This window comes from Mustela lutreola, chromosome 9, assembly GCF_030435805.1.
Source record: "Mustela lutreola isolate mMusLut2 chromosome 9, mMusLut2.pri, whole genome shotgun sequence".
Lineage (NCBI taxonomy): Eukaryota > Metazoa > Chordata > Mammalia > Carnivora > Mustelidae > Mustela > Mustela lutreola.
Window position 1 is genome coordinate 114,961,302 of NC_081298.1, and position 24,070 is coordinate 114,985,371.

Genomic DNA, 24,070 nt, shown 5'->3' on the forward strand with positions numbered 1-24,070 from the left:
ATAAAATGGCATGTTGAAGCTTCTAGGACAACAGTGCTTTTCTAGAGATTATGCAGAAGGAAAGACCCTGATTTTTAGACTTGTGAGAAGACCTGGCCAAGACCGCAGTTTGGACAACTGGACACCTATCTTTACCAAGAAAAGGACTTTTTAATGCATTGGTGATGTGGTAAAAAAATCCAAAAGAAAAGAGACCGCATTTTGCAAAAGCTTCCACAGGCTGGTATTAATTTTAAAAAGTGACTTAACTTTCTACAGGATATCATTGGATTCTCACAAGAGGGTTCATCATAGTAAAGGACCTGCTACAATTCATTATCTGATGACAGTGCTTTCTGACTTGTCCCTGCAGGTACTGGGAGGAGGAAAGGGTATGCACAGTCGGGAAGATAGGTGGAGGGTCTCCTAAGCAGATGGGAACTATTGCAAACAAACCATAGGATGGTCTCCAGAAGGGAAGCAACATTAGGGACTTGGATGAGGAAAGATCAAAAGGAAAAGCAGAGCAATAGCTTGGGAGAGGGGACAGAGAGGGAGAGGGAGAACAGCTGTGGAGGATAAAACAGAGAAAAAGGTGTACGAAAGCAACCGCATGTGCAGGGCACGAGTTAACGATTACGAAGAAGAGCAGTAAAAAGAACTGGGTTACTGAACAGGGAAGGAGGGACTTGGTTCTCTGGAGATCCCTTCTGCGTTTACACGGACCAGCCCAGCGCTAAGGGGGTGTGGTACTGAGCTCAGAGCCGTGGGGAGCGAGGCGATCGCCGTACGGGCGCCGCCCAATCCCTTCTAGCAGTGGAAAATCAGGGAAACCTAGCGTCTGGCAGGCAAGCGGGCAGGGCGGAGGCGGAGCGAGGGCGCCGATGGGCGGGTCGGGGGAGGGCGTGGGGAGGACAAGGAGACGCTGGCTAAAGGCGGCGCTAGGACCCGCGGGCGCCCCGCCGGCTCCCGGGAGGTTGATAAAGCGGCGGCGGCGTTTGACGTCAGTGGGGAGTTAATTTTAAATCGGTACAAGATGGCGGAGGGGGACGAGGCAGCGCGGAGGCAGCAGCCGCACCAGGGGCTGCGGCGGCGGCGGGGGACCAGCGACCCAAGCACCGGGGTTAACCACGTCTCGTCCACGACCTTCCTAGGTACGCGCCGGCGGGGTGGAGGCCGCAGGGCCCGGGTGGGGACAAGGCGCGGGCCGCTCGGACCCGCGGGCACCGGCCGCAGGCGGCGGGGTCGTCGGCCCCGGCTGGTTCAGCTTTCCTCCTGCCGCCTCGTCTGACGGCCGCCGGGCCTAGCTCCCGCCGCGCCCCGAGCTTCTGCGGCGCGCGGCCTGAAAGGGCGGCCCTGGGGCAGCGGCTCCCGCTGCTGTCGGGTGAACGGGCTGCGAGCGCATCTGCGCCCGGCCCGGCCCCCTGCCCTCCCGCCGCGTGGCTGCCGTCGCGTCCGCCCCGACCTGAGGGGGCGGCCTTGAGCTGGGGCCGCAGACCTGGGGCGCGGGGAGGTCGGTGGCGCCGCGTCTGAGTGTTGGAGAGTTCCGGACGCTGCAGGGCGACGTTTCCTGGCGGGCAGTGCTCTCTGTCCTTCTGTCAGAAAGGGAGGCAAGGGTGGCCGGGGCTTGATGAACCCCACGGAGGAGGAGGACGCGGAGCGCGCGGGGGGAGCAGACACCTCGCTGCCAGGTCGGAAAGCTCTCCAGACTCCCTCCCAGGAGGGAACCGCAGTCCGCAGGCCAGTGCTGTGACCCGGGGCTCGGGTTTTGGGGCTCCTCGGCCCGCAAACCTATTGGCGCGGGTTTCGCGTGGCTCGGATGCAAGTCCAGATTTAGTTGTTAAACTAGGGTTGCGAGCAGTTTACTAGTCACTTAGACGGTATAGTAAGGCCCGATCAGACTCCCAAGTGTCTGGGGTGTGAAGTCACCTGATCCTTCGCTCCCCGGTTTTGCGGAATGTGAGCTGCTACTGTACGTGTACAAGGAGCGCCCCTGCCCTCTCCAAGACGCGTTTGCTTTGGCAGCGGAGTGTTGTGTGTCCCTCTCATAACACCCCTATTTTTAGGAGTTCAGCATTTGATCTTTCGCTCTGGTGTGAACTGAACGCATGTAATCCTGATTGAGAATTTTGATAGTACTTAAAGGCGTAAAGTTTTTCAAAGGCTTATAAATAGTAAAAACTTACGGTTAGGTAAGTACGGCCATGGAATACGTAAGAGTTTATAAACGACACTAAATGTGAATTTGTGGTCTTCAGATTCCTCTATCCACAGTCTGATAAAGGTTTTGTGAAATGAAATGTGAAACATTTTGGTAAGTTAGTCCGTGAAGACTAACTTCAGTTAGAAAAGTTTATGTGAAATATATTTCATCATTCATGGTAACCTTTGGATGTGCTGAACATATGTCAGGGGTGATGACAGACTAGAGTTTTGATACAGGATAAAGAACAGGAAATAAAGCTTATTTTATTATTGCCTGCCAACAAAAGCACTTGACAGAACTGTTTGCATAGAAACACCCACACCCCCCTCCCCCCCAACACAACACAACACAACACCAGAGAAGAGAGGTTTTGCCTTAGATCTCTTCTGGTTGGAATTCTCAAGTAATTAGTTTTGGAATGCTGATGGGTTGATTTGGATCTTTTGGACCCTAGGGGTGTGTGTGTGTTGTGTGTGTGTTTGCTCTTGAACTTACTTAGATATATTTTAACGTAATCATTTTAGATGTAGTTTCAAAGTGGTTTTGTTTTTTTTTTTTTTTTAAGATTTTATTTATTTGACTGAGATGGAAAGTAGACAGACAGACGGGCAGGCAGAGGTGGGGTGGGGGGAAGCAGGCTCCTGCTCCATCCCAGGACCCTCAGCTCATGACCCGAGCTGAAGGCAGAGGCTTAACCCACTGAGCCACCCAGACACCCCTCAAAGTGTTTTATACACTTGCCTTATTAGGAGAAGCGTAACTTCATGATTTGGTCATGGTTATGAACATCATTTTTATTTTGTGGTACATTGAGAAGAGATGTGATTCTTAAGAGTTGATAAATAGGGCCCACCATTTATTAAACATTCTGTCTGCTACTCAGATTTTTGTGTGTTATGTTTCCCCCCCACTCTTGGAGGTAGCCCTTTCCTTGATAACCGTACCTATCAAATGACTGCCTAAAACCTTTTCATTTGCTCTGTAGTCACTCAGTACAGCATTAAAATCCCAATAAAACTTAAGATTTGTGTTTAGTCAGACCAAACAGGCTGTGAATGAGTAGGAACTCAGCTATATTGGAGTTTGTATAAGAAACTCTTTGTCTCCCTCTGCTTTCTGAATAAGTAAACTTGAAGAATTGAGTTGGGGTCAGTCAGGTGCCATAGTGGTTTAGTCTTAGGAAGGTGCTTTGTGTCTCTTAAGAGAAATGCTTACTTTCTTTAGGATTAGGAATGTAGGGTCTTTATAAAGCATTATGTAATCCTGTACTTTAATGGCTTTGTAGGATTAAATCTCTTGGAAATTATTTATTTGGGGAAGAAGGAGCTGTTTTACATACAGTAAAGAGGTATTTATTGTAGGGAAAATAAACGGTGATTTAAAATGAGATTCTGCCTTTAAGTTGGGTGCACCTATTTTGGGATTCGATTTTAGTTTGCCATTGTGTTTTAACTTGAGGATAAAGTTTTTAAATATCCATAGATGAAAGTAACTTTCTTGAAATTGTTTAGAAAGTTTTCCAAAATTGTGCTTTTTCCATCTGTCTGATATTAAGCAGTTAAAGAGTACCTGTCACCTCATTCCATACTGTGGTTCAAGGCATATTTTTACAGTTTTGATACTTTTTAGCAAGATGCATTTTAAAAATTTGTTTATGCTCAGTAGGAAGACCTGTTTGACACACAGTTGTAAGCGAAAGCTCCCCAAGATACGTGTTGGGCAATCATCCTCCAAGCATATGACCCACCAGTATACATCTGAAGGGTCTCATGACTCAGGTTTTATTGGACAGTAATAAATTATCTTTTCCCAACAATAGCTAGCTCCCTCAAGGTCCTGGAAACCTTGCTTCCAAAATTCCTTAGAGACTTACACTATCCCTAACTCCCTCCCAACTTGAAAGTATGTAATGGGCTATACTCCTCTATTCCCCAGTGCAGCTGTTTCTGCCATGGGTTCTGTCCTTGAGATTTATTTTTTTTTTTAAATAAAAGATATTTATTTATTTGACAGAGATCACAAGTAGGCAGGGAGGCAGGCAGAGAGGGAAAGGGAAAAGCAGGCTCCCTGGAATCATGACCTGAGCTGAAGGCAGAGGCTTTAGCCCACTGAGCCACCCAGGCGCCCCGTGTCCTTGTGCTTTAATAAAATCACCATTTTGCACCAAAGATGTCTCAAGAATTCTTTCTTGGGCATCTGGCCTCGAACCCTAATTAATGTTCTTCTCTTTATCACTCACTACCCATCCTATAGAAAGAATGGATGAGTGCTTTCTTATTACATATATAATTAGAAATGTCTTGGTAAAACTGTTGAATGAGTGATGTCTGAAACCATACTAATGAGAAGCTGGGGCAGTTAATAAGTAAAGCTAGAGCGAGTTACTAAGTGGAGTGAGAAATTTAAAGAAGGGAAAAGGTAGTTGTAGAAAGACAATTCATGAAGTAGAAAAATTCTGCTTGTTAAGAACATTGAGGAGTACGAAGTACAAAGCCAAGGTAACTTACAAATGATTTTTTAAGTTATTGGTAATCATATCTCCGTGTGTTTAGGTGTACACATATTTGCTAAACTTAGGTAGATTTTTAAAAATACGTATTTAATTAAGTAGCCATCCTCACTTTCTACTGTGGGACAGATGGCTGTAGGTAGTTGATTTTATGGGCAGATGATACCTATTAGAAGCAACTGTTAAGTCATAAAAGACTAGCATACATGTACTTTGTTTTCCCAAGGAGATAGTATGCACTTTTGACTTGGGGTTTAGTTTTCTGGCCAGTACAAGTAGGATTTAGGGGATTCCTTGTTAATGAACCAGCTTAATGAAAATTATTCATACAAATTATATTTTTGTTTATGCTCTAAGTCAGAATAACCAGTAATTCTAATAGCTTGGTGAGCTGTGTAAATTTATGAAAGGATCATAAAGGATCTTGTTAAGGATCATTTACTTAAATGTACAAGAGTGCATTCACTCTTTTTATTGTGGGTGCAGTGTTTTTTTTTAATTATAGAGAAGTCAAGATAGTGCAATGGAAAAGAATGAGGAAAGGAATCAAAAGCTGAGTGAATAAACTCTCTGAGCCTTGAAGCCCCTCACACATAGCAGTGATAGTATTCTGTAATAGGACTGTTGTGGGAAAGAAATGAAATAGGTACAGATGTTTTATAAATTGTAAAGCTGTCTGTGTGTAAGAGACTGTAATGCTTAAGTAAGAATGTGCCTATATGACTACTTATGCTATTATATGTATATATGTGCTTATTTCCTGTCAGTTTCTTCTAATGTTTTTCCCTGCAGTGTAGACAGAGGCTTAGTTTGGGCAAGGGTGGTGGGTAAATTTTTAACTTGACCTGTAGAATGCTGATAATGTGTTCCTGATTAGGGGTATGGCAAGTATTAAATGTGATAAAAGTGCTTATTAACCCAGTGGCAGACATTCTGTTGATGGTAGTATTCCTATAATGTTTGTTGTTTTGAACGAAAAGTTAAATTTCAAAATATGTAACCTGAAAAACCTTTGTTTGGTTTTTATAAGATAAAAATATACATTCATACTTCTCAGCTGTCTTTATTTCAATAAACTTGCACTTTAGAGAATCAGTCATAGCAAAATAGTCTTCTGAAATTGTTTATTTCCAGTATAGGATTCAATATGAAGTAATTCTTAAGGTCATGGCAGTTTTCAAGTAGAGTGCATTTACCTTTCAGGTAGTAAATGCGCAGAATCTAACTGGAGTCTGTTTTGTACAAAAATGCCTAAAGAATGATTGACTTGAAATTACACAAATTGTGAACCCCATTAAAAGCTTTTTCCCCCTTACATGTAATCATTTAGTGTCATGAATAGGGATTAGGATATATTTTAACTTTTGAATTCTGTGAACTTATTTCGATCTTCAGAATGGATTTAGAATGGAGGGCTGGATTTTAATATTAGCTCTGTAATAACATTTTTTCCTTCCTGGTAGCTAATAATCTGCCCTAGCAAACTTAAAGGTTTTTTGTTTTTGTTTTTATTAAATAGCTAATCTGTGAAGGCACAGTAGAAACTTTAAAGCCGGGCGCCTGGGTGGCTCAGTGGGTTAGAGCATCTGCCTTCGGCTCGGGTCATGATCCGGGGATCCTGGGATCGAGGAGTCCCGCATCAGACTCTCTGCGCGGCGGGGAGCCTGCTTCCCTTCCTCTCTGTCTGTCTGCCTCTCTGCCTACTTGTGATCTCTGTCTGTCAAATAAATAAATAAAATCTTTTAAAGAAAGAAAGAAAGAAAGAAAGAAACTTTAAAGCCTTCTGTAAGGAAACTGTCTTTTAAAGATTTTATTTATTTATGTATTTATTGACAGAGACAGAGATCACAAGTAGGCAGAGAGAGAAGGAAGCAGGCTCCCTGCTGAGCAGAGAGCCCGTTGGTGGGGCGTGATCCCAGAACCCTGGGATCATGACTGGAGCCAAAGGCAGAAGCTTTAACCCGCTGAGCCACCCAGGCGCCCCAAGGAAACTGTCTTTTAAAGGGGGGTGGAATTGGCATGCTAAATGAGCTTCTCATTTCATATTTGAATGAATGGGTTTATGAGATACTAATTTTTTTCAATTTTTTTTTTTTTAAAGATTTCATTTATTTATTTGACAGAGATCACAAGTAGGCCGAGAGCAGGCAGAGAGAGAGAGGAGGAAGCAGGCTCCCTGCCGAGCAGAGAGCCCTGTGCAATGAGGGGCTCCATCCCGGGACCGGGACCACTACTGGAGCCGAAGGCAGAGGCTTTAACCCACTGAGCCACCCAGGTGCCCCTATGAGATATTAAAACTTGGATTAAGTTTACTTTTATGTGGGGGGAGTTGTTTTTGAAGTAAGTTGTAGAGAAACTTTGACATGAATCACCCTTATTCTTAAGATTTTTTTGAGGGACGCCTGGGTGGCTCAGTTGGTTAAGCAGCTGCCTTCGGCTCAGGTCATGATCCCAGCGTCCTGGGATCGAGTCCCACATCGTGCTCCTTGCTCGGCAGGGAGCCTGCTTCTCCCTCTGCCTCTGCCTGCCTCTCTGTCTGCCTGTGCTTGCTCTCTCCCCTTCTCTCTCTGATAAATAAATAAAAATCTTTAAAAAAAAAAAAAAGATTTTTTTGAACTTAGTTTTTAATCACATCTTCAGAAATCACTCTCTTCATCAGCACTTGAATTTTAAAATAGATAATACAATATGATCTGCGGAGTTTGTTTAGAGTTGAGAGGAGTTTTATTGAAGGAGAATGGCAGTGGCCTTGGGTATTGTTTTGCAAATTCAGAAGTGTAGGCTGAAAGTTCTCAGAAAGGTTGAACAATGTTGTTGTTGCCAGAAGTCTAACAATTCGATATTAAGATAGAAACTTACTGCCTTTAAATTACATCTAAACTTGTGATTGACCAGAGCTTGTGATCATGGCTCTTAATCTGTTATAAGTCATAGGTAATTTATACCTAGTGAGAGTTTTAAATTTTTTTTTTTTTTTTTTAATTTCAAAAGCAGTAAATCTTTGTAGACATTTTGGAAAATACAAATAAGAAAGTAAAAATATCTACTAGTGGTAAGCACTGCTAGCATTAGGGTATACATCTTGTAGTATATATCCTTTTTTAATGCATAATTTAATGTTTTCTAAATTGGGATCTTACTGTAATTTTGTAATTTATTTTTCCATTCATTGTATTTCCCTTTGTGATTAACTAATCTCTTCAACATGATTTTTAAAATAGCATTGTCATACTAAACTAATCCTTCATCTAGATACAGGGTTATTTTTTGTGAATAATGCTGGCTAAGCCTTTCTGTAGATAAGTCTTGACCTTTAGGATAAAGTCTTAAAAGTATTTTTTGTACCATCTGTATGTTTCAATATTGAAGACACATCAGCCAGTCCATTCAGAAAATTCTGATTTATCTTGTGTTTGGGTTAGGTTTGCACTTGTTTGCAAATACTTTGTTTACAAGTGGGTGTTGTTATTTAAAAATGAATGCTAACACATAGGTAGAGGATCTTACTGTTGCATTTGTATTTCTTTGATTACAGTTGATGTTTAAATTTTAATGTCAACTGAATATGCATTTTTAAGAAGATTTGTTTATTTATTTGACAGAGCGCAAGTAGGCAGAGTGGCAGGCAGAGGGAGAGGGAGAAGCAGGGAGCCCAATGTGGGGCTCCATCCCAGGACCCTGGGATCATGACCTGAGCCGAAGGCAGACACTTAACCAACTGAGCCACCTAGGTGCCCTTATTAATTGCATTTTCATCTTCTTGGACCATCTCTCAGTGTTTTCCTTACTGTTTTGTAAAAGCCCTTTTGTACATAAGGGATTTTTTCATGTTTGACTTTTTAATTTTGTGGATATATTGTGTTTCTGAAAAAAAAGTTTTTAAATGGTTCCATGTTTTCTTAAATAAATTGGCAACTTTTCAACCTACTGGTGCTAGTCTCTTCTGAATTTTTAGGTATGCTGCCAGAGGATTTTTCTTTTTTTAACTGTTTCAAATTCTTCATGAAGAATTTTTTATTCCCGACTCTTCAATGGCAGACGGTAGGGGCATCTGTTTTGGTGCCCAGGAGCTTGGTATGGATTGTTAACCACCACCAAGCTTCAGCTTCTTTAACTAAAAAAAAAAGACCCTACTTTGGAAGTTTAAGATGAAAAGATAATGTCTTAAAAACCCTTGCCTTGTTTTGAGTGTACAGAGTTACCACTCCTTCAGGGTAAAGACACTAGTTTTCTTAGGGAGTAAAGAGGTGGAGGAGGGCAGGCTGATAGAAGACCATTTTTAGACAAAGAACTGGCTTTTTTCCCTTGATGTTATCAGTTGACATATTGAGCCACCTACCTTATGAAAGGGCTTTTCAGTTGCTTGTAATGAGTACCTCTGTAGAAAAGTGTAGGAACAGAGCCCTGTTCTAAGCTTTCATGTAGTTGGGAGATCAGATAGATCTTATGCATATTTGTTAGTAAAGTGTATCATTAAGTTTATAATTTCAGAAGTAGGGATTACTGTGTGCTAGTGTTACTGAGGAAGACTTCAAGGAGGAGGGTGGTCTTTGTCAGACCTTGAAGAATGGGTGGGTTTTAGAAGGCAGAGAGTAGGATATACCTCTTGTGTGAAGATAGAAAGGCAGTATATGGTAAGGTTTTTTACAAAATAGTTTAAGGATTTGTCTCTCCTTTCTAAGAATTTTTCCAGAAGGGATACTTAAAAGGTATTTAAAAGCAGTTAGGTAGAAGTAACTGAAGGTGGTAGAGCATGTGTAATAAAAAGAGAATATGGGCTGTTTTTGTAGCCAAGTCGAGCAAAGAACTGATTTAAATAACTGGATGATTCCTGGAAAAACTGTCTGAATAGCCCTAAATGTGACTTCTTAAAAACTATAGAGATGTGTTCCCCTACCTGTTTTTGAGCATCTCTTTTATCTGCTACAAAGAATCCTGATGTGTATGTACTCTAAAAGTTGCCAAACTAGAGAAAGGATAAAAGGAAGAGTATAATGAGAATCTCTGACTTTGTTTCCCTTTTGATTTTCAAGTTATTTTAGATTAGTCACATATATCTACTTGGAAGGAGGTTTGTCTGAAGGAAGAGTATAATGAGAATCTCTGACTTTGTTTCCCTTTTGATTTTCAAGTTATTTTAGATTAGTCACATATATCTACTTGGAAGGAGGTTTGTCTGTTTTGCACTATTCCTTTCTTCTTACAGCTCTTTTGTTAGTAGGAATTTTGCCTGGTTTGAGTGTATACTTTGTTTTTTTAAAGTGCTGCTATAGGGGCATCTGGGTGGCTCAGTTGGTTAGGCATCTGACTTTAGCGCATGTCATGATACCAAGGTCCTGGGATTGAGCCCTTCCCATGTTGGGCTCCAAATTCAGTGGGGAGTCTGCTTGTTCCTCTCTCCCTGCCCTCCCCCGCCTTGTGCGCACATACTCTCAGATAATCAGTCTTCTTTCTTTCTTCCTCACTCCTTCCCTCCTTTCTCTCTCTCTCTCTTTCTTTCTTTCTTAAATAAAGTGCTGCTATAATGAGCCATCTAAGGTAGAGAGTTGTGGCAAAATGGAATGTAGCATCTTATTTCTAGAGTCTTGGCAGATAACCTATTTGAGATTTATCATAAAAGCCTTATTCTAAATTTAAGCCTGGATCTGTGTATTAATGACTCTTTTGCTAACTGATTATCCCAAATTTCAGTAGCTTTTCTGTGGATTTAATATCTTTAACTCACTACTGAGTTAATTTGGGGGCCAAAAGGGAATGATTCAGTGGTTTGCCTGAGTCAAGGAAACCTACTCTGGTTTTGATGGATACCTGAACCCTGTGTTAGAAAACCTTAGCGTAACTGCCAAAATTACTTTTGGAAATGGAAATTTAGTGTATTGTTGTTTTATAAAGGTTTATAAGAATATATTCCTTATAGAAATATGGAATAATTTAGTGTATGCTGTTGCCTAGTTCAGAGGGGGATGTTGAAGAGGAACTGGCTAGCTCTTACATGCATTGCTTTTCATTTTTACTGTCACGTCCTGACTTTGGGCTTCTCACCTTATACTTAGGCTCTCTAGTTACTTAATATCTGATTTCTCTGTTTTTAGATTCTCATTATACATCTTAAACACTCATCACTTTTGGTTTATCTCTGCAGCACAGCTGTGATCCTGTCACTCGTCTGCCTCAAAATTTTCCTTGTCTCTCAGGATAATGCCTAGTATTCTTAGCCTAAACTTTGAAGGTTAGCCTTAATTTGATTTTCAGGGCTCAGAGAGATGCAGCCTTCTCCAGAGGATGTCTTCATTGATAACACTAGCTAAATAATTTAATGTAGTGCTTTCTTTACTATTCTTTTATACTTGTTTGTGTTGGACCCTTGAGAGTAAGGACTGTTATCAGCAAATTGCATTTCTCTGATATCAAGTATAGTGCCTTGCTCTCTAGTTACTACTAGCTTGAAGTAGATGGGGTGGGGGACCTTCCTCAGTTATTGATGACACTTTGTATAGGTGTACCATATGAAACAATGAATTACACATTTATTTACATGTAAATATATATGCATATCTTACCAAAGATGGGCAAATATAATTTTATTGCATCTTATATTTTAAAAGTCTCCAATTTAAAATTTGCCCTTCTAGAAAGCTAATGAAGAGAAAAAAGAGTATTTCCCACATGTTGGGGGATGGTATAAATGCTTTGCTGACTATATAAATAAATTTTGACAAACTTTTCGAAAGAGGGAAAAGTAGCTGTATGCTAAGAATTGTTTTAAAGGAAATAAATAAATCCCTCTTCTTTTTTTTTTTTTTTTAAACAAATTGTGGTTTTGGTAACTTTTTTTTAGCTTTCGAGATATCTTGAGCAGGTTAACAGTTCAGCTCTTGAGTTTATTCAACAAACATGCTCATTTGGCATAGTTGGAAGATGATGGATTTGACAAGGACCTGAGTGTGCATACAAATTTGATTACTTGGGAAATATATGTCCTTGCAGATTGCTTAATCTGGACCTCATAGTCCTCCTTTATGCAAACAGGGAAACTTATAGTTTACCAAACAAAACGACTTTGAGGATTAAAGAGGTATTATATAGCTATTAACCCAGAATAGACAGTGTTTTTCCCTCTTCTATAGTAGAAGGTACACCTAAAATTATTTCATACATTATTTGGAAGAGTGAGAAAGTTATTAATGATGTTTTTACCCATTCTCCCAGATACTATCACTTCTTTCAGTTTTCTGCTCAACTGTTTCCTTATTAGAGAATCTTTGCCTGATCATTCTTTCATGGAATAGCAAGCCCTGTTCCATTTCCTTTAACCTGCTTTATTTTTCTCTGTACTATACTTAACACTAGCCAATGTCATTTATTTGTTTTCTTGTTTTCTATTTTCTCATCTTTAGGATGTAATAAACTCCTAAGGGCAGGACTTTTTAAAAAAAATTTGTTCACTAGTGAATCTTGCAATTCTTAGAACCTTGTTGTGGGTGTTTAGTGAGTGTTTGTTGAAGGAATAAAGACTTAACGCACTCCTACTTCTAGTCCTTTAACCCCCTTGCGTTGGAATGACGGTGGTGGTGGTTAGTGGGGTGCTTTTACAGATGCAGGTTCCTGGACTCGCTCCTGATCAGCTGAATCAGCTCTGGAGTTGAGATCCAAGAGTGTATTCCAAACAAGCCACCCAGCTGGTTCTTAAGCTTTAGTGTACATGGGACTCACTGTTTTATGGTGTGGTGTTGGCTAATTAAATATTGTCAGTATAACTCAGATCCATGTATGATTAAATTACAGCTAGACTGTGCTATAGCAGACATATTTTTTTTAAAATTCCTATTGATCTATCAAGGAAGACATGTGTATCTGTAGTTTTAATTATTTTGGTTACTCTATTTATTTTTGTCCAGGACTCCAGTTTAATCCAGGACTTTAAAGGATCTAAAAATCTCAAATTTTAGATGTTTATCAGTTTACCTCTCCCAATGACACAAAATCAAACTTGTTAAGCCCACACATAATCTGTACTTGTCATTTTTTGCTTTATAAGGATAGAGGAACTGATATCAAGGATTTGTTTTAAGTGATAAACATCTTTTTAGAAATAATGGACTGATTTATGTCTCCTTTCCTGTGGCTATGCTACTGGGGAACAATGATTTTCTATAAGAATTATCCTGTAACATTGTAAGTTTGGTATAGAGGAAACAGCATGGACTTGTTATAAAACCCCAGATAGAAATCTTTTTTTTTTTTTTTTTAAAGATTTTATTTATGTATGACAGAGATCACTAGTAGGCAGAGAGGCCGGCTAAGAGGGAAAAGCAGGCTCCCTGCTCCATCCCAGGACCCTAAGTTCATGACCTGAGCTGGAGGTAGAGGCTTAACCCACTGAGCCATCCAGGTGCCCCCCTCAAGATAGAAATCTTGATGCATATACTGCTTTTTCTTTTTAAAAAAATTTTATCCGTAATTCTAATCTCTGAATTGGGGATAATTGCTAAATTGTAGGGTTGTTGTTCCTCTCACGGTCCCTGGCCCAAAGTCATGGAGTCATTCAATACTTAGAAGTGACTTTTTTCTGTGAAGTAAATTCTGAAGTAATCTAAAAGTCTTTATTAAAAACAATTGTAACATATTTCAAACTTACAAAAATGAAAGGAAAATATTATAGATGTCTAAGCTCCCATTGCCTACATCTAATGCATAGTATTTACCCTAATTGTTTTGAATCATTTTTAACGAGAAATAAAATGTCACTTCACAAGTTGAAGGGTTCTCGCAACTTCCCTTCCTACACATACACACTCTTGAAGTTGGCATATATATCTGTTTTTTTTTTTTTTTTAAGTAGACTCCACACCCAGTATGGAGCCCGCGTGTGGGGCTTGAATTCACACCCCTGAGATCAAAACCTGAGCTAAGATCAAGAGTTGAATGCTTAACCAACTGAGCCACCGAGGCACCCCCTTACATGTATTTTTAAAATAAATAATACACAGTATTGTGCTTTATTTAACAATTTTTAGTAAGTGGCCCAAAGGATGTACTTGTGATTTGTTTTTTTCATTTGACATTGGTTTTGAAGTTTATCCACGTTGACACACTTATATCTTGTTTGTTAATTTTGGCTTTCTATTTCATGGTTAATTTATCCATGAATATTTAGATTGTTTCAGATCCTCCCCCACCCTGCCCCATTTCTTAATAGTACTTCATGGACAAGGAAACTTTTTTTTTTCCTGTTCATATGTATGTAAAAATTCCTTTAGCATATAAATAACTTCCCTAAAAATTAATTTTTTCAGTATTGTGTACTCTGATTCTTTAAAAACTAGGACTGCAGAACAAAAGTGTATCTTCCCTACCTCCCCCCTCAAAAAAAAGTTTTTAAGAACAGATGCAAGACCCCTGGGGTAACTTGGGTGAGATTTTCTACAGGACTTAACTTTAGAAAGAAATTGATAAAAACCTTTGTTGCTGATCCTAAGTAGAATTTTTCTAAATTTCTGTGTTGTTGCTTAAGAGTCCCCTGAGCCATTATTCCAGCATCTCTTAACTAGCTAACAAAATTGACTTCATAAACTGCATCCTCATTTAAGCTATCTAATTTAAATTAACCTCAGTTGAAATTTTTTTTCTTCAGAGTACACTTACATTTTCCAAAGGGTATGTTTTAAGAACTGCTTGATATTTGGAGATAAGCTTGGGGGAAAATACCTTGTGCTTGTACATTTGTAATCTATTCTACATTTTTCTTAATCTGTTTAGATAAATTCATAAAAACATTTTTATGCCTCATATTAAAATGGGAACAGCAAAAATTCCGTGACATCAGTGCTGGTTACTATGGAAACAGTAGTTTTCAAGTGGAAAGTAATATGTGAATCTTTTAAGAAAACAATTTTTGTGTATCTCTTAATTTGACAGTAATGAAGGAAGGAGATGAATTACATTAGATACTCTTTAAAAACATTTTTAGCAAAATGATTAGCAAAAGGGGAAAAGCTAATGTGGGAAAGTATCTGATATCTGACATCATTAATAGGTCTTCTGAAATCTTTGAAGTTTTTATTTTTGCAATTTGCGTTGTAGTTTCTGTTTTATATGAGAGAGGTTTAACTTGTGAGTTGTTTTTTTTTTTTTTTTTTTTTTTAAGATTTTACTTATTTATTTGACAGAGATCACAAGTAGGCAGAGAGGCAGGCAGAGAGAGAGGGGGAAGCAGGCTCCCCCTGAGCAGAGAGCCCAATGCGGGGCTCCATCCCAGACCCTGAGATCGTGACCTGAGCTGAAGGCAGAGGCCTAACCCACTGGGCCACCCAGGTGCCCCTAACCTTGTAAGTTCTTAATAACACTATCTTATAGGAACAAATAGTTAAAACTTGAAGTCCCTGATTCTACTTCTCTTTTTCAAAAAAAACTGTATTATCGAAATCCAAGTGTGTGTCGGTCAGTATTCTTCTGGGCTGCATCTGGCTGGGGGAGGGGTGAGGGAAGCCCAGCGTTGTTATGAAAGTTCCCTCAGGTGAACTGATGGTGACTCCTGACCAACAGACCAGTAATTTTCAACTCTAGCTATATATCATGTCAACATATTAAAAAACATTTTCTACACTTACATTTTTAAAGTAGGGATGTCTTTGTTCACTGCCTTTTTCGCCTTATCCAGAATCCTCAGTGACTAGGTTGGAGTGGTTAGTTACATCAGAGTATCAGCAGTCTCTCAGGAAGAATACAGGATTATAGTTTAGCTTGAAAACTTTTTCCTTCTGTAAAAACATAAGAAACTACAAAATAAAATTGGTTTACTTACTAAACACTCTATAAAATATGGTGATCCATGGTTCTCCATTAGGTTCAGAAACCAATAGTGCTGGCATCAATTTTGAAGTTAGAAATGTGCAGTTTTAGGCTCCCCTCCAGATTTACTGAATCAGAATATGCATTTTAACAAGGTCCCCAAGTGATACATATGCATGTTAAAAGTTTGAGAAGCACTGCTGTAGAGAAAAATCACAAAATTAATAAGAAGACCTAGCCCAGTTCTTGCTGCAAACGGAAATCTAGTCCTGTGTTTTCCTTTTCTGTAAAATTAGTGAATTTGGCTGCCTGATCTCTAAAGCCCCTGTGAGTGATATATTAGATATAATTTTGAGTATTGAGGCTAATTTTTAAGCATACATGTTAGAACTTAAATGTCCTCATGGGTCTTGACATAGATATTCTGGGAGGCATATGCATAATCTCTTGATGCCTTAACAGATTGTGGGATTTATAGGAATAACAATAATAATAAAACGTCCTACCTCCCCAATATAAAAAGCTGTTTTGAATTCTTTAAGAAAATAAGTATTAGTAACTTCCTAATTACCTTTTTATTTCCTAACCAAAATATTTTGGCATGGTGAGGTAGTGGATTCACAGGAATTCATTCACAGAGGAGTATATTTGTCACCATTGGAGACCCTCAGAATTATATTTTCTAGTTCCTAATTTCACGTCAAGAGAAAACTTTTTTTTTTTTAAAGATTTTTATTTATTTATTTATTTATTCATAAAGGATTCTATTTATTTATTTATTTATTTATTTGATAGGCAGAGATCACAATTAGGCAGAGAGGCAGGTAGAAAGAGAGAGGGGGAAGCAAGCTCCCCACTGAGCATAGAGCCCGATGCGCAGTGCTCGATCCCGGGACCCTGGGATCATGACCTGAGTGGAAAGCAGAGGCTTTAACCCACTGAGCCACCCAGGTGCCCCTATTTATTTATTTATTTATTTATTTTATTTATTTGACAGAGAGAGAGAGAGATGACACGTAGGCAGAGAAGCAGGCAGAGAAGCAGGCAGAGGGGGCAGGGGAACAGGCTCCCTGCTGAGCAGGTTCCCTATGTGGGCCTTAATCCCAGGACCCTGGGATCATGACCTGAGCCGAAGTCAGAGGCTTATTAACCCATTGAACTACCCAGGCACCCAAGAGAAAACATTTTAAATTGAATTTGAGCAGTGTCAGAATTGACAGCTCTAGTTTTTCATCCCATTGGAGTATAACCTTCATGGGCAATACTCCTTGAAGAGGATAATACTATTTACAATATTTTTGTTCTGGAAAATGATGAATAAATTGGTTGTATTGCTTTATCCTCTCATTTATGTGGTTTGGCACCTGGGTGGCTCAGTCAGTTAAGCATCTGTGTTGATCCAGGTCATGATATTGGGGGTTGGGCTCCCTGCTCAGCTGGGAGTCTGCTCCTCCCTCACCCCAGCCCCTTTCTCATGAATGAATAAAATATTAAAAAAAAAAAAGAAAGAAAGTGCTAAGGGGAATAGGCTGCATTGATTTTTTTCAAAATCTGCCTTACTGCGATAATTTACATAAAATTCACTGATTTTTGAGTACAATTTAATGAGTTTTGATGAATTTGTAGTTGTTTGGCCCCCACCACTGCCACCATCATGGTACAGAGCAGTTCTATCATCTCAAAAAACTCGTTGCATCCTTTTATAATTACCTTAGCTTGGGCTGCTTTAACAGATTACTATAGACTGGATAGCTTAAACAGACATTTATTTTTCAGTTAATGGAGATTGGAAAGCCTAGGATCAAGGTGCCAGAAGATTTGGTTTCAGTTCTCTTCTTGTTTGTATATGGCTGGCTTGCTGTGTCCTCACAGGGTGGAGAAAGATCATTTCTTTCAAGTCCCTTACTAATTCCATACATGAGGGCTCTACCCTCATGACCTTATATTATCACCCCACAGGCCCCACCTCCAAATGCCATCACATCCAGGATTACGGAGGGCTTCAGTATACGAATTTGGGGACACATGCACATTGAGTTTGTAGTAGTAGTCAATTCTCCTCCCCTGTCTTCAGCTCCCAGGAGCCAATGATATGCTTTCTGTTACTGTAGTTTTACTTTTTCTAGAATTTCATATGTGTGGCTCCTTTCACTTAGTATATAGCTTTTTATATCTCCCGAGAGGGTTTCTCTAATATCTCCCATGCCTTTTTTGAGCCCGGCTAGAACCTTGAGAATTGTCATTCTGAACTCTAGATCTGACATATTACCAATGTCTGCTGCCTCTTCTTCTTTTTTTTGTGGTGAATTTTTCCGCCTTGTCATTTTGTCCAGATAAGAGTATATGAAGGAGCAAGTAAAATACTAAAAGGGTGGCAACAACCCCAGGAAAATCTGCTTTAACCAAATGAGAAGCGATCCCAAATCTTGAGGGGGGAGAAAGGGGATAAAAAGAGGTTCAAAAAGAAAGAAAGAAAGAAAAAAAAAAGAAAAAAGAAAGCGAATAAAGAAAAATATAAAAAAGAAAAAATATATATATTAGAAAAACTTTGAGAAAGTGGTTGTTTTTCTGTTTCCAGAATTGCTTTTCTTCTTCTCTTCGATCTGCTGATGGATTTGCAGGTGTTCGCAATCTTTAGATAAGCTATCTAGCTGATCTCCTGCTAGCTGAAGTAGTCTCAGCCTGCTACTTCTCCGCCATCTTGACTCCTCCTCTCCAGTATATAGCTTTTTAGATTTATCTGTATTAGTGTGTATTTCAGTAATTCATTTTCATTTCCAAGTAATAGTTCATTGTATGGGTTTAACACAATTTATGCATTTTCCAGTGAATGGACCTTTGGTTTTTTTTTTTTTTTTTTCACTTATGGCCGTTATAATGAATATTCATTTTCAAGTCTGGTGTCATATGTTTTGATTTCTCTTTTAAGTACCTAGATGTGTGATTGCAGGTTGTATGGTAAATACATGTTTAATTGGGGCTCCTGTCTAGGTTAGTAGAGCATGGGACTCTTGATCTTGGGGTCATGAATTCAGGCCCCACCTTGGGCATAGAGATTATTTAAACTATGTTTAATTTTCTATAAGGTATTACCAAAACTTTTTTTTCCAAGTGATTGTATCATTTTGTACTCTAAACAGAAATATATGTGAGTGCCATTTGCTCCCCACCAGCTGTTTTGTCAGTCTTGTAAATTTTAGCTGTTAAGAATGTGTAGTGGTATCTGATTGTGGTATTAATTCTTATTTCCCTAACATCTAATGGTATTGAGCGTATTTTCATGTGCTTAATGACCATTCATATGTCTTCTTTGAAGTGTTTATTAAAATCTTTCATCCACTTTAAGGTGGAATTTCTAGGGGTGCCTGGGTGGCTCAGCTGGTTAAGCATCTGACTTGGGCTCAGATCCTGGGATCTAGGCCCCTGTGTCAGGAGTCTGCTCAGCAGGGAGTTTGCTCGTCCCTTTGCCGCTCCCCATGCATGTGTGCATGCATGTTCTCTCTCTCTGTCTCTAATAAAGTCTTTGAAAAAAAGTGGAATTGCTCTTACCAAACAACTAAGAATTTTTTTGTGTATTCTGAATACAGGATTTTGATTAAGGATTTTATATCTGTTCATGAGGGCTATTGGTTCGTAGTTTTTTCTTGTAACGTTTTTGTCTGGTTTTGGTATTAGGGTAATAGTACTGTCTTCATAAAATGTGTTGGGAAATACTCTTTTTTTTTTCTCCCCCTGTAAGAGCCTTTGTAGAATTGGTATAGTTTCTTCCTTTAAAATTTTTTTTTCCCTTCCTTAAATGTTTGGTAGAATTCACCAGTGTAGCCATCTGGTCCTAAAATTCTCTTTTTAGGCTTTTAATGGATTTGATTTTAAATCTCTTTTTTTTTTTTTTTCAGTTTTCCCTAGTAAAGAGTACCTGCTTTTAGTTAGACAATTGATAATGAGTTTTTTAGGGTTTTTGCTTTCAGAGTTTATGAGCCAAGGATTTATGTGTTTAGATGAACTTTTTTTATGGGGAGTTGGGTTGATGAGAGTGGTAGAGTAGACATAGAACTTTATAATTGCTTGAACTTGTGTATTTTTGAAAACTTAAAAAAAAAATCCTCCATGGCACTCCTTTGTCTCTCCCAATCATTAAAGGGCTGTGGAAGTAGAAGAAAGGTTGAGAAAGCTGTGTTATAGAATCTTTCAGATTTCTTTTGTATTTCTAATAGCACTGACCTGCATCTCTGTCTTTTGTATTTGGATCTGTTTCATCTCTTGATAAAACCTTTATTAGCCTCACTACCTTTTTTGCCCCCCCCCCCCCCCGCCATATTTATTAGAGAGAGAGCGTGCTCATGAGAGGGGGGAGGAAGGGAGGGAAGGGAGAGAATTTCAAGCAGACTCCCTGCTGCACTGGAGCCCTGCACAGGCCTCAGTCCCATGACTCTGAGATCATGACCTGAGTAAGAGTTGGGCACTTAACCAACCGAGCCACCCCGGTGCCTCTAGCCCTACTACTTTTTAAAAGAAACTTTCTACTATGGACATTTTCAAATATGTGTGGAAATGATGAGAATGACATAAGGAACTTGTGTATATACATCTCCCAGATTCAGAGACTATCAGCCTAATGGCTGTCGTGTTTTATCTATTCTGTAGCCCGCCTCCCCATCAGATTCTTTCATGCCTTTGTGGTGCCTGAGGTGTTCTTCATAAAGATCTTTCCATCACAGCTGGACCAGAATGCCAAAGTATCCCAGTACTGTCATTTTTGGTGTCTCTTGTTCGTCTTTCAACCCTGTAGTAACAGCTTTCTGGTAAGCTTTGCATAGTGTTGTGTTCCTCTGTACCTGTGAATCTTCTGGGCTATACCTCTGCACAGCTTCTTTAACTCTCTTTTGTGTGTGACAGGTTCCAACTGCTTTAGCAGCCCTGAGCTCAGATACTGTGCTGTGGTTCCCCATGCTATGTTTAGGCAATTGCTTCTAGGTGGAGAGTGGGAGGGTTAAGTGAGAGATGGGCGTGGTGATCATGGGGCTCTCCTTGTGAGTTTTCTTCTATCAAGGATTACTGTCCTATGATTATTGTTGTCCATCCTTGAAAAAAGATGCCTCATGTATTTTGCTTAGTTTTACAGTTTGTGGCAGAGGGCCAACAGTTATTCTAATGACTGGAAGAGAAAGTCCCAAGTGTTATTTTGTTTTTTTGTTTTTTTCTCTGTAAGTTGTCTAATGTTTTTTAAAAACAAAGCAAAACAGAATTGGGGGTGAGTTGTAATAGTTTGTGATCTGCCTTTTTCCCACTTATTTTATACTGATGTCTTAAATATCCTTAATATCTTAAATGTGTGGATGTGTTCTTAAGCCATGTCATATGTCCACGTGATTTAAAAGAACTGGTCTATTTCCAGTGGAGTTCCAACATTAGTTTTTTGTGTTTTTTTTTTTTTAAAGATTTTATTTATTTATTTGACAGATCACAAGTAGGCAGAGAGAAGAGAGAGAGAGAGAGAGAGAGAGAAGGAAGCAGGCTCCCTGTAGAGCAGAGAGCCTGATGTGGGGTTCGATCCCAGAACCCTGGGATCATGACCTGAGCTGAAGGCAGAGGCCTCAACCCACTGAGCCACCCAGGCACCCCCTCAACATTAGTTTTCACTGCCACAAATAATGCTGCTCAATAAACTTGTTCATCTTTGTTAGCATCTTTTATTTTCTTATAAAGTTCCTACAAATAGGTTTGCTATGGTATAATCTCTTTAAGGCTTTTAAAAAAATATGCTAGAATAAATTTCTGAATACTTAGATACTGTTTTTATTTGGTTATAGAGTATAAATATTGAGGGCCAAGTACCAGACACAAAAATCCTTTTGTCAAACTGCTATTTTTTGTAAATAGTGAGTAGACTGAACCATGCTACTTTCCATGCAGATTGTTTTACATTTTTAGTTGGAATGTGAATAATAACTTAAAATATACTTTTCATTGCATTTCATTTCATTTGAAAAGTGAATTACCCTTTACTTGGTTCTCTTTCTACAAGTTTACTTTGGGGTTGAAATATCTAACATTAGTAACATTTTATTGTAATGCAGATTTGTAGCATCTTTTTATTGCCTTAGCTTATAATTATGTTGGAAGTTGGCAGATGGATCTAGGTCAGTCCTGAAGTGTAAATTTTGCCATTGGAGTATATGCTGAATGTATGAATTTGGCAGATTTAAGATAAAGAATGTTTAAAGAGCGATCAAAAAGACAAGTGTCTTTTTTTGTAGATTTCCTTTTTTAGAGCAGTTTTAGGTTCGCAGCAAAACTGAGTGGAAAACACAGAGTATGCATGTTCCCTCATCCCCACACATCAACAGGCTCCCTGCTCCAGACCAAAGTGGTACATTTTTTTACAGTTTATGAATCTTCACTGGCTCCTCATTATTACTCAAAGCCCACAGTTTACATTAGGCTTCACTGTTGGGGTTGCATATTCTGTGGGTTTTGACAAATGTATAATGCCATATGTCTATAGCATTAGAGAGAATAGTTTAACTGCCCTAAAAATCCTGAAGCTCCACCTGGTCATGTCTCCTTCCCCCTCAACCAGTGACAACTACTGATCTTTTTTTTACTAAAGTAAATGTCTTTTTGTAGCCCTTCTGACATATAGGTTAAGTATGCTTAGCATTTAAGGCATGGGGAAATATTTGAGGAACATTTGATTTTCTCTAGGTGGGTATCTTTCAGCTTTGACCTTGAAAGATCCATTTGGGAGTTGGAGTGGGGGAAGAACTAACTTGGAACAGTGAATCAGGAAAATTTATTGGAGGTCTGAAGTCACCTTCAGTCATTTTTGGACACTAAAAAATGGAAATAGAATTAAAATCACTATTCTCTGTATAACATTAAACTTCAGTTTAAAATCTCAGAGTAATGGTAAATTTAAAAAGATTTCCAATTTAGGTAATCACTGTATGTTAAGGTTTACAAGTAGTCTAATGAAATGTACATTACAGTTATTCAGTTGCTTGTATCCGTGATGAATGAAGTATACTTTATCTGTGGTTAGTACAAATTTGGAGGAGAAATCATGATGGGGGAGTAAACTTAGTGAACCATGTCATTGTGCTTCACTATACCTTTGAAATGTGTTTGCGGCACTTCACTTCAGAAGTCTGTAGACTAGAAATGGTGACGATATGTAGACATCTGCTGCCTGTATATCTTAGGTACCTATCTTTATCCATGCGAATCAAAACTGGCTACATGGTAACTATAGTCAACTAATCTAGGTGAAATTTCAAGTTAATAAAAATTTCCTGCCAAGTGGTTTGTCTGTTTTATTTTTCAGAGACTAGTGCTTTTATATAGGAGCAGGACTATTTGTTCATTTTTAACAAAATCTGCAATCCAAATTTGGTCATGACATTTTAGCATACTTCATTCATTTTAGGTTCTTTTAAATTAGTGTATTACTTGGCAGAACTTCATACTTCTAATTTTTTTTTTTTAAAGATTTTATTTATTTATTTGACAGAAATCACAAGTAGATGGAGAGGCAGGCAGAGAGAGAGAGAGGGAAGCAGGTTCCCCGCTGAGCAGAGAGCCCAATGCGGGACTCGATCCCAGGACCCCGAGATCATGACCCGAGCCGAAGGCAGCGGCTCAACCCACTGAGCCACCCAGGCACCCCCATACTTCTAATTTTAATTTTGTAATAAATATACTACTTTTGAGTTGCCGGAAGTATTTTCCCAAACTAGTTATGTGATTGTCACATTTGCCCATAAAATACATAGGGGCAGGTGTAAAACTCCTGAGTAAAATGTGTAAATTTCATCCAATCAAGAAGTATTTATTAAGCACCTGCTAGGTGCCAAGCACTGTTCGGGGTGCTGGGAGAGAGAGTGGTCAGCAGGGTACTTGGGATACTTTTTTTTGTGGTACATATATATTATGGAGGGAGAGATACAAGATACACATGTAAACGAATGAAAAAGGGTTATTTTAGATACTGAGAAGGACTTGGGGGGGAACCCTGTTTTGTTAAAGTGATGTGGAGGGGTCTAATTTAGACTGAGTAGTCAAGGAAGACCATATTTAAGAGATAATACTTGAGGGTGCCTAGGAGGCTCAGTGGGTTAAACCTCTGCCTTCGGCTCAGGTCATGATCTCAGGGTCCTAGGATTGAGCCCCACATTGAGCTCTCTGCTCAGTGGGTAGCCAGCTTCCCCGCCCCCCACCTGCTTCTCTGCCTGCTTGTGACCTCTCTCTCTGTCAAATAAATAAATAAAATCTTAAAAAAAAAAAAAAGGGATAATACTTGAGCTGAGACCTCGATGATGGAGAATTAACCCCCTGAATTTCTAGGGTCAGAGCGTTCTAGACAGGAGAAAACAGCACAAAGATTCTAAGGTGGGAAACAGGTTTGGCCTGTTCAAGGAACAGCGAGAAGTCTAGACTGTAGGAGCCAGATCACACAGGACTGTGGAGGTGATGGTAAGGAACTTTGAATTTGTTTTGTTTTCTATTTTCTGGTTACAGTGGGAAGCTAATTGAAGGTTTTGAACAGAGGATTGATAGTCTAGAGGGGGAAACATACAATAATTAAG

The 24,070-nt window shown here is 39.3% G+C and overlaps 1 protein-coding gene across 4 annotated transcripts in view; it reads left to right on the plus strand.

The window, feature by feature from the left end:
* The first annotated feature begins 968 nt into the window (after positions 1-968).
* The window catches only part of ATL2 (atlastin GTPase 2), a 57,800-nt gene continuing 34,698 nt past the window's right edge, over positions 969-24,070 (plus strand). Inside the window, exon 1 of one of the 4 annotated variants that reach the window (XM_059188561.1) lies at positions 969-1,133. In XM_059188561.1, coding sequence (XP_059044544.1) covers positions 1,016-1,133 — 118 coding nt within the window. In that variant the 5' untranslated portion in view covers positions 969-1,015. Of the gene's footprint in view, positions 1,134-1,463; positions 1,671-24,070 lie in introns of those variants that run through there. The other 3 variants (XM_059188562.1, XM_059188564.1, XM_059188563.1) reach the window with 3 other exon arrangements.